The sequence below is a fragment of the Copadichromis virginalis genome, linkage group LG6 (genome assembly GCF_057382275.1).
Source record: "Copadichromis virginalis isolate Kocher_CV1m ecotype Utaka linkage group LG6, C_Virginalis_male_GT1.1, whole genome shotgun sequence".
Lineage (NCBI taxonomy): Eukaryota > Metazoa > Chordata > Actinopteri > Cichliformes > Cichlidae > Copadichromis > Copadichromis virginalis.
Window position 1 is genome coordinate 5,248,473 of NC_140623.1, and position 13,619 is coordinate 5,262,091.

The 13,619-nt window shown below is 41.4% G+C and overlaps 2 protein-coding genes across 2 annotated transcripts in view; one reads left to right on the forward strand and one right to left on the reverse strand.

The window, feature by feature from the left end:
* Window positions 1-13,619, forward strand: part of tenm3 (teneurin transmembrane protein 3) — a 351,882-nt gene that overhangs the window by 201,144 nt on the left and 137,119 nt on the right. The window contains exon 7 of the mRNA XM_085458328.1: window positions 7,350-7,617. Within this exon, the coding sequence (XP_085314454.1) occupies window positions 7,350-7,617 (268 nt within the window). The remainder of the gene's footprint in view (window positions 1-7,349; window positions 7,618-13,619) is intronic.
* On the reverse strand, window positions 448-2,577 carry LOC146707013 (uncharacterized). The gene is made up of 4 exons (XM_085460695.1): window positions 2,561-2,577; window positions 1,456-1,630; window positions 1,258-1,305; window positions 448-726 (listed from the first exon to the last, which is right to left on the reverse strand). Exons 1-4 carry the CDS (start codon window positions 2,575-2,577, stop codon window positions 448-450), a joined length of 519 nt encoding a protein of 172 aa, XP_085316821.1.

Here is a 13,619-nt window from a genome sequence, read left to right on the forward strand (position 1 = left end):
AGAAAATGAACCCTTCCACGCATCTATTGCTTTCCACTCCACTGATCTCTTTGGTCTCTCTACTGATGTCCTCAGTCTGTCTACGCTGAATTCATGAACTTTTAAGAGTACTCCCACACTCTGAGAAGGCAGCTAGTTTATAAAAGAATGCTTGAAAGCTTGTTGGGCCAGCTCATTGCTAAAATAACTTATCCACAGCTGATCCACAACCCTGCCCATGGAAAATTGTTTTATGACACTCCACTGCCCCTCTGGCTAAGCACAGGTGATCCTGTCTGATTTTCATGTATAATGAACCAAAGCATTATGAAACAGAACTAGTTGGAAGACAAAGTGGACAAGTCGCTGTACCTTGTTAGATGTAAATGGGTTTGAATAGAATAGTAGTGTTTGTATGTGGTAACGGTTACAGTTAAAACAATGGCAGTGATAAGAATGTAGAGAGTGTTAATAGTAAACATAATGTAGCACTGTAGTACTGTAGTACTGTAGCACTGTAGTACTGTAGTACTGTAGTACTGTAGCACTGTAGTACTGTAGCACTGTAGCACTGTAGTACTGTAGCACTGTAGCACTGTAGCACTGTAGCACTGTAGTACTGTAGCACTGGAGCACTGTAGTACTGTAGTACTGTAGCACTGGAGCACTGTAGTACTGTAGTACTGTAGTACTGTAGCACTGGAGCACTGTAGTACTGTAGTACTGTAGTACTGTAGCACTGGAGCACTGTAGTACTGTAGCACTGTAGTACTGTAGCACTGTAGCACTGTAGTACTGTAGTACTGTAGCACTGTAGTACTGTAGTACTGTAGCACTGTAGCACTGTAGTACTGTAGTACTGTAGCACTGTAGCGCTGTAGTACTGTAGCACTGTAGCACTGTAGTACTGTAGTACTGTAGTACTGTAGCACTGTAGCACTGTAGTACTGTAGTACTGTAGCACTGTAGCACTGTAGTACTGTAGCACTGTAGCACTGTAGTACTGTAGCACTGTAGCACTGTAGCACTGTAGTACTGTAGCACTGGAGCACTGTAGTACTGTAGCACTGTAGTACTGTAGCACTGTAGTACTGTAGTACTGTAGCACTGTAGCGCTGTAGTACTGTAGCACTGTAGCACTGTAGTACTGTAGTACTGTAGTACTGTAGCGCTGTAGTACTGTAGTACTGTAGTACTGTAGTACTGTAGCGCTGTAGTACTGTAGCACTGTAGTACTGTAGTACTGTAGCACTGTAGCACTGTAGTACTGTAGTACTGTAGCACTGTAGTACTGTAGCACTGTAGTACTGTAGTACTGTAGCGCTGTAGTACTGTAGCACTGTAGCACTGTAGTACTGTAGTACTGTAGCACTGTAGCACTGTAGTACTGTAGCACTGTAGTACTGTAGTACTGTAGCACTGTAGTACTGTAGCACTGTAGTACTGTAGCACTGTAGCACTGTAGTACTGTAGTACTGTAGCGCTGTAGCGCTGTAGTACTGTAGTACTGTAGCACTGTAGCGCTGTAGTACTGTAGCACTGTAGCACTGTAGCACTGTAGTACTGTAGCACTGTAGTACTGTAGTTCTGTAGCACTGTAGCACTGTAGTACTGTAGCACTGTAGTACTGTAGCACTGTAGTACTGTAGTTCTGTAGCACTGTAGCACTGTAGTACTGTAGCACTGTAGTACTGTAGCACTGTAGTACTGTAGTACTGTAGCACTGTAGTACTCTAGTACTGTAGCACTGTAGCACTGTAGTACTGTAGTACTGTAGTACTGTAGCACTGTAGCACTGTAGCACTGTAGTACTGTAGCACTGTAGTACTGTAGCACTGTAGTACTGTAGTACTGTAGCACTGTAGCACTGTAGCACTGTAGTACTCTAGTACTGTAGTACTGTAGCACTGTAGCACTGTAGCACTGTAGTACTCTAGTACTCTAGTACTGTAGTACTGTAGCACTGTAGCACTGTAGTACTGTAGCACTGTAGCACTGTAGCACTGTAGCACTGTAGCACAAAACATAATCTGAGAAAATGTTCATCACTTTCATTTTTCCATCCATTCCTTAATTGATTCTATTTCTTTATTTCCAGTTCTTGAGGATTACTTTCTTAGTAACAGTTAAAGCTATTAGGAGTTGTTTCTTACCTTTGTCATTGATATTTCATGAATATTTGCATTCACTTATAGATTTACAGATGCCTCCCAGCAGCCAGAGAGATGGTGGTTAGGGTGGAGACGACTATAATAACTTGTTTCCAGTTTATTTTGGATGGATTTGCAGTGTCTCTTGTGCTTTCAGTGCAATTTGAGGAAATATCTGAAAGAACTAGTCCCAACTTAAACATTTTCTATAAGTGTAGTGGATTCTCTGTAATAGTTTGTACTAAAGAAGTGAAGTAATGTTGGACTGTTGCTCTTATGGAAAGTACTGTTACATATCCTTGTCCTGAAGTCAGTATTGAGATGATACGTAAGATGGGTAATTCCTGTCGATATCCAAAAGTTGAAATGTGTTGGTTCCTGTGGCGGGGTGTGGTCTGAGATGCTGCTGCAGGGGAGGCGGATGCACCTACATGGCATCTGCAGCCATGCCTCGCCAGCTTAATGTCTGTGCTGGGTCCTGAATAATGTTGTTGTTGGTGTATATGAGTGGCTGCGAACTGCAAAGCTGCAGTCATGACAGTGTAAACCAGGGGTGTCCAACTCCAGGCCTCGAGAGCTACTGTCCTGCAGCTTTTAGATGCGCTCCAACACAGCTGAATCAAACGGTAGCTCTCGAGGACTGGAGTTGACCACCCCGGCTGTAAACAGCAACCAGAGAGTAAGAATAAAGATGCTGAAAAGCATGAATGTGTGGACGGGTCTGCCGTGTGTTCGTGACAGTTTCTTTTCAGGTCAAAATCACAATTATTCCAATACTGGTACTGTGACTAAGAATTTCCAGTCTTCCTTGTTTTATTACAATGTGAGGACTTTGCACTCGGTCCAGTTTAGTCCCTGCGTAATATCGTCTTCCTATTATGGATCAGGTTGATCGTAAGTCATTCCAGATACACTGAATGACTTATTGTAATCGTTAAGATGAAACCTTCATCACCCATTTAGAGATCTGACCTCCTTCCTTCCTGTTTGGATGTCTCACAAGCATTGGTCCTTTACTGTTCTCCATCACTAACTGCTCGCTGAGGCAACGTTGTGCTCCGCTGAGGTAATTCCATTATAGCAGCTTTGCTTGCAATTACCAGCCTAATTCAAAGTTACCATTCATTAGCAAATTATCAGAAAAAGTTGCCGAAAATCAATTTGGACAACTTTATTACGCACACTACAAATTTCTGTCCTTTGCTTTTTAAAAGCAGCACTCCACTGAAACTGCTCCTTTAAAGCTCTATAATGATCTTTTAATGGCATCTGATGCAGGAAATTGATGCTCTGTGCTCATGTTGCTTGACCTCAGTGCCTTTGATACTGTTGACCAGAATAAGGTTATGGCTGGGATCACTTAACTGGTTTCCCTCCAGTTCATCTAGGAGGACATCCTTGTTAGGGTGAGCAGACACTGCTGTGGGGTTCCTCAGGGTCCATCCTGGGTCGATTGTTATTCTGTTTTTAGGTGTTAGGTGCATTTCTTAGTATTTTTATGTATGACATTCAGTTCTACTTGTCTTTTAGGCCTCGCCAGCTGCACAGGCTGTCTGCCCTGGCTGACTCTGTATGTGGGATTAGTGACCAGCTCTCCAACAATTGTTTTAAACTCTGAGACTGAAGCCACGGTTATTGTTCCTCCTGATATGCACACAAGTCAACTGATTGCTTCTTCTTGCTGACTAGTGTTCGCAATCGCAGCGTAATGTTTGAGTCCTTATTGAACTTTCACATATAAACTCGATCTCACATTTCATTTCAGGAACATTACCAAATTGCGATCCGTAGTCTCCTCCTCTGAAATGGACAAAATTGTTCTTGTGTTTGTATCATTTTGTTTAGATTATTGTATTGCCCTTTTTACTGGCTTAAAGAAATCACCTCTGTTATTCCTCCAAGCAGCACAAACTGCTGCACCCAGACACAGCTCACATTACCGCTGTGTTACTCTTGTTTTTACTTTGGCTCTCCATTGATTTTAGAACTCGTTTTAAGATTTCACACTTGCATACAGAGCATTAAATGGACGCGCTGCAGACTATTTGTCTCAACTTCTTGTTAAACACACTGCTGCTCGCTGTATCCACTCACAAACTCAAAACCTATTAGCTGTTCAGACAAGAGTCCAGACTCGAGGGGACCGAGCGTTTCAGTCTGTAGTCTCTAGCTCTGGGACAGTTTACCGCTCCAGCGCCGCGTAACTCTGTGGACTCTTTAAAAAACAAAAAATTAACAACTTTTCTGTTTTAATCAGGCCTTGTTATTCTTTTGTTATGTATGTGTTTGTTTTTTTGTTTGGTTCTTTGTTGATATCATGTCTGAATTGTTGTTCAGCACTTTATGAATGTTGTATCTGTAAAAGACACGATATAAATAAACTTCACTTACTTCCTAATAGACTAGAGCAGTGAACAACTTTTTCACAAACTCATCTTCTCTACATCTCACATGAAAGTTCATGAAAGTTGGGAGGAAACTCGCCTGTTATGATGTTAAATTACTGAAGCCTGTTTACTGGGTAATGCTACACACAGTACAGGCCATAACTGATCAAAGCAGTGAAAGCAGAGCCAGGGTCAGCTTGACATGCACACTGGTCTGAAATCATCTTATCATAAAGGATGAAAGGTTTCTGCACATGCGCAAACCACCACAAAAAAGCCGCGAGCCTCTAGCTCAGAGAGATGCATGTAAAATGGAGACAGCTACAGTTTCCTATGAGCACAGCAGCAAAAACAGCAAACATTCACACAAACACAGGACATTGTGGTGGTTTAATGTGAAGTCATTGTGATGGAGTGGTGCACAGTGCTGTATTTAGTATGTACCCGATTAGAAGTGCTGAGAAATCAGCTCGTGGAGTGGGAGTAGGAAGTGCAGATATCGTATCCTTGGTTAGTCTGTCTGGACTGTGTGAACTGTGTTCCAGTCACAGTGTCTTGCACACAGTGTTTAGCAGATCATTGGAATATGCTACTTGCAAACATACTGTTTTCCCTTTTGCAAACCCCAGTTCAACCTGGTGCACACTTTAATTGTCATACCTGAGTCAACAGTTGATGTTTTCCCACCTGACTCACTATCAGCTCTCTGTCCTCCTGCACTGAAGTCACACACAGACATGTGATATTCAACTAAAAAAACAACATAAAAAAACTGAAGTTATCATAAGAGCAGGGTATGGATTACCTTTCACAACATACTAATAATAATACATTTTATTACTTGGCACCTTTCAAAACGTGCAAGGTCACATTACAACACAAAACAACAAGGACAGTGTTAAATGATGGGAACAGAAATGTAAAACAAAAAGGTGAAAGTTAAATAAAACCAAAGGTAAACATAAACAGGGTTTACAACTGCACGGCACTAACGCGCTAACGAGCTAACCGCACTAACGTGTTGCAGCCCTCGCACGGGGTGATCCGCGTTAACTCGCTAACGGAGATTTGCTGCGTTAATGCGGTTATGGCATTAACGTCATTTTAACCAGATTAACGCTGACAGCACTAGCAACTATAGACAACATAGACTGCTGCTGGCCGTTGGTTACATTTCATTACATTAGCTAACACTTTGCACACAATGAGCAAAACCTTGTGTTGTGGAATAGCATTTTGATCTTCTTTACTTGTACGTGTGCACTGGGCGCTTAAACCTGTTTTTGTTAACCTGTACCCTCTCCAACAGAAACGCTGGGCTATTATATAATTAGACGACAATGTCAGAGAATAATACTAAAACACGTTGGTATTGCTGATGCTACTTTATTTTGTTATTGCCCACTAATGAGTTCTTTAGGGGTGCTACAGTGAAAGTGCACGAGCGTCTCATCACAGGGTCTAAACTGGCCTCATGCTCCAAAATGTTATTTTCAGCTGTGACAATATTTAACTAAAAAGTGGGAGTACTGACTGAGATGTGCAGTATTCTGATTGGATGTTGCTGACTTGGTGGTGAAACACAGGCCTGCTTGGTGATTTATGTGGAGTCTTTTAGACGCACTGATTAATACTGAGTTTAATGCGTTTTGAGTAATGATGCTGGTTTTTCGTCTTTGTGTTACATGTTACACGAAAGTGATTATTGTTATTATGAATATGATGTGTTAGACATGAATTTGGAGTTGTACAAAGAAATGATTGGCAAAAGCAAATCCCAGAATCTGCCATTAAACACATTAAACAGTCTATTGATCGTGGCAGAACTGGAAACTAGCCCTGCCCATCACACACACAGTAATATTTGCACATTGTCTTTAAATGTATGGGTTTGTAGGAGGTGCATTAATTACAAATAATAGTCTTGAGGCCTAAATAGTCATAATGAAACTCAGACTTTTCATATGTGGTTTTCAGCGTTCAGCCTGTAAAGTCTGCATAACTGGAACAGTTATTATGATGGCAAACAGAACACGAAGCAGCGAGAGGAAGAGCTGCTCCTGCACGTATCCCTCGCTTCTCTCTTTGCTTTCTGTTTTCCTTGCTGAGTGCAGCAGAGAAAGAATAACAGCAGGGCTGGGAAATGGAGATCTGATGCTCTTTATGCAAATCAAATTCCAAGACTGCCATTCATTTCCTTCTCGGTACCCTGAGGACGGAAAGGGGAGTTGAAAAGCAAAGGGACAAAAACAGTGAGGAAAAGTTGAACCCGGGTCAGCTTTGAGCAAATATTTTTACAGAATCGGAGCAGAGCTTTGTGAAGGCCAGTCACTGAGCTGTATTCATTCTAGCCGAGTGTTCAGTTACACTTCTCACTGACGCTGCACTCACATCCAGTGATATTAAAAAAATCGACATTATAACTCTTCATCAACCTTAACCGCATCATCTGGGAAATTTGCCTTTATATCAATCATCCAGACATTGTATAATAATAACATCACATTTTGAATTCTGACCTTCTTCAGACGGACCGACTGTCTTAGGTTAAGAAGCGCTGGCTTTTTTGCCAGTTCTTGCTTTGTTTGCTTAAAAACGGGCTGTGGCTAACATTATTTTCTCTCGTTAAGGACGGATTTCTTCGGATGAGAGACTGTTTGGTGAGACTGTGACGTGAAATATGATCTAAATGTATCCGTTTGATTTACAGGGATTATAACGACAGCAGTCCTCGGGGAAAGGAAACTTCCAGTCAGCTAAAAAGACAACAATGTTAGTGCCACTGATTTACACGTGTGTAAAGATGAGTTGTTCTCTCTTCTGTTGTTGACAGAGCAACCGTCCAATCATCACAACTCCAGCCTTCCTCCGGTACCACCGCCTCATCGCCAACAACCCTCAGTAACAGCTCTTAGCCAAGCCCTGAGCGCCACACATCACACTGGCCAATCCCTGAACTCCACAAGGCAGCTAACCCCTCCTACTGGAAGCCCGGCCCCTGTGGCCGGCCAATCACCAGCAGAGCTGCAGACCACGCCCCCCGAGAGCGTCCCGCTGCAAGACAGCTGGGTGCTTGGTAGCAATGTACCTCTGGAAACAAGGTAAACTGTCTTTTTCAGCCGTCTTACTTCACCTGTCTTTGTTCCACACTTGACCTGTAGCCTCTCAGCATTATCACAGTGTAACCCAACTGTGTGACGCCTCATCAGGCTTTCCCAGTGTGCTGCGACGTCCTTAAACAGAATGTTTTATCTCTACATCCTGAACGAGTCCCCCGAAAATCAAAAGGTAGCTAGAATAACAGAAAAACACTGTGGGAGGAAAAATAGCAATCTATACGTAGCTACAATAGACCGGCGCCCCATCCTGGGGTTACCCTGCCTCTCACCTTACAGCAGCTGGGACAGGCCCTACTCATAACCTCGAACTGAAGACGGTGAAGAAAACGGATGGATGAAAGCAAGAACACTCTGCAGAATTCATTTTAGAAACAAACAAAATAAAAAAAAGAACAACAACATAATTATTATTATTATTTGTCTAAAGACTTAATTAAGCTAGGATAAGAAATAGTTTATCCCATGTATGTGGTGTCGTTGTGAGAGTGGAGCACAATCGTTCTGCTAGAGAAAGTGCTTCACTGCCTGTCTGTCAGTGCTGCAGAGGTTAGTCCAGGTCGTCTGTAATACACAACACTTTGTTCAGTGACCTCCTCTTCACCGCAGCTTCAAAAGTGTCCAGTTTGCAGCCAATCACAGAGCAGCCTTCCTAATCACTTCATTCAGTCTGTTAGTGTCACTTATCTCAGCTCTCGCTAGTACACCACAGTAAGGCTGAAGCATGCTCGCCATGAACACATGCTAGTCTTCTGAATGTAAAGCTTCCTGAAATCACTTAACTGTCAACCGTTCGCTCATGTTCTGCTTTCTTTAGGCAGACTGAGAGTCTGTGCAGCACATCAGCTTCTTTGTTAAAGTCCGTTTAGTTTTCAGACACTTTGAAACACATTTCAAAGTGTTTAAGAACATCCCAAAGTCACTTTGTTTCCTCTCAGCAGCGACACAACTTTGATTGGTTATTTTGACCCTTGAATCCTGGATCAGTCTGTACTTCTCCCTCTCGCTGATTTTATTTAGAAAGTCTCTTCAGTAGGGAGTAACATTTTTTTTAGCAGCCATATAAAGAGCCATTGTTGCCTTGCCTTCCACATGCATACATACAAAATTTATGGGTGCAACGTTAGCTTTGACCCTGTACTCACAAAACAAACGTGTCTGCTCCCTCCATCGTTTCCTCTTCCTTTGTCCAATTTGCACTTCTTAAAAATAGTGAAAAAGAAAGTGATGCACTGATGAGAAAGAGATGCTCCAAGTGTTTTAGCTTTGTGCCTGTATCTGGCTGTATGTTTATAGGCATGTGCATGTGTGTGCAGTGAAGACCAAGCATTCATCCACGTGTATGGACAAAGAATGAACCTGAAGCAGTGACGTCCACATGTGCTTTGACTGTTTAGTGTTCCCGTTACTGCCTGGGTAAAAACTCAATGCCACTCGTAGCAGAAGGAGGCTGATTAGCTTGGAGAAGGTAAGCAGGACAATGATTGGACTAGAGCAATGAAAGTAAAGCTATTTGGCAATTAGACTCTGATGACCCACTATAGCAGAACAGAATCTCAGCGGTGATGGGGAAAAAAGAATAAGAGCAATCTTACCATGACAGGAAAGGGACAGCGTCTCTATAGAGTATAAACCACACTAATGCAGCATTACCAAAGGCACAGAATATAGGCAGACACCTGCAATAAAGGCTGGCAAAGGTCAGGAGAGAGAAGAGAGCTCGCGATAAGGCTGAGAGTGGACAGAGTTCAGGAGAAAGCTCTTGAGCCTGGAATAAGGCTTGTGTGTTGATAGAGGATATGAGAGAGAAAGGAGAGCTGGATAATGTTGGAAGGCTGTCGGAGACCAGGAGAAATACAAGAGACAGTCTGTGAAAAGCTCAGAGGCCGTTTGAGGCCGTTTGAGGCCCGGTTGACCTGCTCTACCTCCTGAGCTACAGCCACCCACACCCTGCCTGGAGCCAGCCAGTTAGAGTTCTGCTCACAGGACTCAAAGGATGGGAAACATCAGAAAGGAAGCAGGTCGAACTGACTGCTGTGGTCCAGGCAAACATCCTGCATTATGTGGTTTGTATTGTAATTATTTAATGTAATTAATTTAATTTAGTCAATGTCATATCCCAGGAGAGAAACCTGGCTGGCACCCCAGAGCTAAAAGTCTACTCATTAAGCCCTTTAATACCCCCCCTAAGCAAACCATCACAGTTGTGTAAATCTGTGAATCAATGTGTTGTTCACTTATGGCATACAGTGTCATGGGCTGTGTGTGTCTGGCAGGAACGGAGGACCAAAATACAGCCTCCAGCAGGCAACAGGTAAACTCAAAGAAATGGCTTTATTGTTGAACACCTGGAAAACCGGCACTAACTACTAATACGAAATAAACTAAACAGGCAGGCTGGGGGACACACAGTGTGGAGGGAGAACGCAACACTGGAGGGAACGATACAAAGGGCTTACATACACAAGGAAGGAACACAACTGCACTGTAAAAAACTGTAATATAAAAGTATTTCACTGTGTATTTTACAGTTTTGTACTGTTCTTCTAGAACATCATTAAATTCACATAAACAGACTGATTTTACATTTCAAATGTAAATTAACGTAAAATCACTGTAAATGTAATAAAACATAATTTCCTTGTTTTTTAAATGTATCTGTCTGTACATGAGCATATTTAGATTGTTAAAATAATTCACAAATGTGTCATAATTTCACAAATATCTGTCCGTTATTTGAAAGATTGAACTGTTAAATTCAAATGTAATGCTATGGAAAAATATATAAAATGATTCATATAAACTTTTTTTACATTAAATAATAATAATTATTATTGATATTTAGAGCGATTGTGGCTCAAGAGTTGGCAGTTCACTTTGTAATCAAAAGGTTGCCGGTTCGAGCCCCGGCTCAGACACTCTCGGTCGTTGTGTCCTTGGGCAAGACACTTCACCTTCCACCTACAGGTGATGGCCAGAGGCGAATTATAAAGCGCTTTGAGGGTCTCATAAAGTGCTTTATGAATTCAATCCATTATTATTTAAACCAACTGTTAACTGCATATTTCTGTACCTTTAAGTATTATTATTCATATTGCCACATTCACTGACCTTGTTTATAGGTAATTTCATTGTTTAATCACGTTAAAATGTTCCTAATTTAATGATTAACAGCACTTGAAAAAGGCAGAATCCCATGTAAAATTAGGGCAACAAACTGTATTGTCATTGCTGAAAATAACTGTGTTTTCATGGGAAAGTTATTTTCTGTTATTTTCTGGCATTATTTTGGTATTTAGTATTTTTTTTTCACGGTGTGGGACTAATTAACACAACACAGGATGCAAAGCTGAACGTAACACATGAGACGAGCTACCTTCAAAGGACTCTCCAGGAGCACTCACAGTGCAACATGCCTCATTTACCCGCTCATAGAGGCAGTTTTCATTTCTTCTGTCTAGCTTTCACACATGTTCATACTCAAGTCGAAAGCACCGGAGAGCAACTTTGGTATTGTGCCCAAGGATATTTGGCATGCTGACTGGAGCAGCCAGGATCAAACCATCAAACCTTATGATTGGTAGATGACCTGCTCTACCTCCTGAGCTACAGCTGCTCCATCACCCCATCTGCAGCCAGTCCTGTTAGTGATCTGGCCTAAGAAGAACAGCAGGGGGAACGGAGCATATTTTTGATAAATCCCACCCTTGATGGCAACTCCTACAACTGGCATGAAGTTAGCCTCTCGTGTTGTTCACACGATCCTGACTGCAGGAGAAGAAGATGACGTATTCCACTTGCCGAATGTTGAGTTGAATAGCAGTTATACACTGTTAAAAAACATCTTAAAAAAACGGTAATATTCCAGCAGCTGGGGCGCCAAAATACTACCGTAAAATATCAGAAAATAACTTCCTCATAAAAATACGGTTATTTCCAGCAATGACAATACAGTTTGTTGTGCTAATTTGACATGGGATTCTGCCTTTTCCAAGTGCTTTTAGACATTAAATTAGGAACATTTTAACGTGATCAAACAATGAAATTACCTGTAAACAAGGTCACTGAATGTGGCAATATGAATCATAATACGTAAATGTACAGAAATATACAGTTAACGTAAATAATAATGGATTGCATGCCCTGGGACAGACCGACAGAGGCGAGGCTGCCATATCACACCATTGGCCCCTCTGGCCATCACCAGTAGGTGTTATTAACCACGGACACAATGCTGAGAGCGTCCGAGCCGGGGCTCGAACCGGCAACCTTTTGATCACAAGGCGAAGTGCCAACTCTTGAGCCACAAACGGCCTAAACAGCAATGATTATAATACTTATGTGATGTAACACAAGCTTATAGGGATCATGTTATATACTTTTCCATAGCATTACATTTGAATTCAACAGTTCAATCTTTCAAATAACAGACAGATATTTGTGAGATCCTGATACATTTGTGAATCTGTATCTAAATATGCATATGTACAGACATTTAACAATCATGACAATTATGTTTTATTACATTACAGTGATTTAACGTTAATTTACATTTGAAATGTGAAATCAGTCTATTTACGTAACTTTAATGATATTCTAGAAGAACAAAACTGTAAAATGCAGTAAAATACTTTCACATTAGGATTTTCCTACAGTGCTGCCATACCCGCGACCTTGTGGTTGTTAGTTCACATTCATTGGCCGATGCTTAGCGTCATGTTATTATGTGTCCCAACATCCAATGACATGTCACATTGTTTTCATGGCCACACCCTCACCCCAGGTGCAGAGGCCTCTTTCTGTTCAGGAATGTTGGGAATACTTTGAGATTTATATTAATTGCAATTCCTACCTCTACATTTATTTTTTAAAATATATAATTAGCACAGCGTGGCCGTGCAATGTTTTATGTTTTTATTCCTATTAATTATATTTTCACTTGTTACCTCTGAATTATTGAATCAGACCTGGATGACATGAACTTTTCAGCAAACTTACAATTCAAATGCTCCTTTAATTATTGATTATTCTCATTAATTTCCGATCATTTTATATATTTTTCCATAGTATTACATTTGAATTTAACAGATCATTCTCTCACATAACAGACAAATATTTGTGAGATTATGATACATTTCTGAATGTATCTTTACAATCTAAATATGCACATGTACAAAAAATATATTTAAAAAACAAGTAAATTGTGTTTTACTATATTTACAGTGATGTTATTTTACCTTTGACATGTAAAGTCACAGTCTACTTATGTAAATGTAATGATATTCCAGAAAGACCAAACTGTAAAATATACAGTAAGATGCTGTGACATTACTATTTTTTGGAACAGTGTAGTTACAGCAGAGTTCACCAGGAACGGGAGAATCACATACAAAACTTCAAAGTAAAAATAAATAAATAAAGCATGTAAAGCACAGACAGTGACTGCAGTGGACACTTCAGCTCTTTGTATGCTAGAACTTCACTCTACTCACTGCTTCATGGACCAAAAAATAACACGAGCAAGAGTGGCCCACAGATGGGCTGTAACACAATGAACTCCATCTAACAACAGAACTCACTGCACTCCCTACTGGGAATCCTTCGGGATCAGGTCTGTCCGGCCTTTCTGGGTATGTGCCATCCATTAGCAGATGGTTCATTTGTGTTGCCAGGTGCACATGGAGTCCAGTTATCTTCTTTAGACAGTAGGCATGAATCATGTCAGGGCCTGGTGCTGTCTAGTGTGGAATTTCGACCAGGCACCCCAATAAAGGACGGTCTGCGATTGGCTGTCTGTTTGTAAAGGAGGTGGGGTGGTGACTCGCCCAGCTAACCGCTGCTCAGCCCTACAGATGTTGATGTGCTCCCTCTGAATGCATGCTTGCCAGGATGGCCCTCTGCTCCGGCACTCCTCTCAGTCACAGCTCTACTCTAACTCTATGCACTTGGTAACTAGCTGAGTTTGGTGTCCTGGGAAATTCAGCCCC

What these genes read in the sequence shown, in the direction of transcription:
- LOC146707013 (XM_085460695.1), bottom strand. An exon ending in TACAGCGCTACAGCGCTACA is followed by an intron (nt 1,306 to 1,455) that starts GTACTACAGTAC and finishes GCTACAGTACTA; the next exon opens with CAGCGCTACAGTACTACAGT. An exon ending in GCTACAGTACTACAGTGCTA is followed by an intron (nt 727 to 1,257) that starts CAGTACTACAGT and finishes ACAGTACTACAG; the next exon opens with TGCTCCAGTGCTACAGTACT.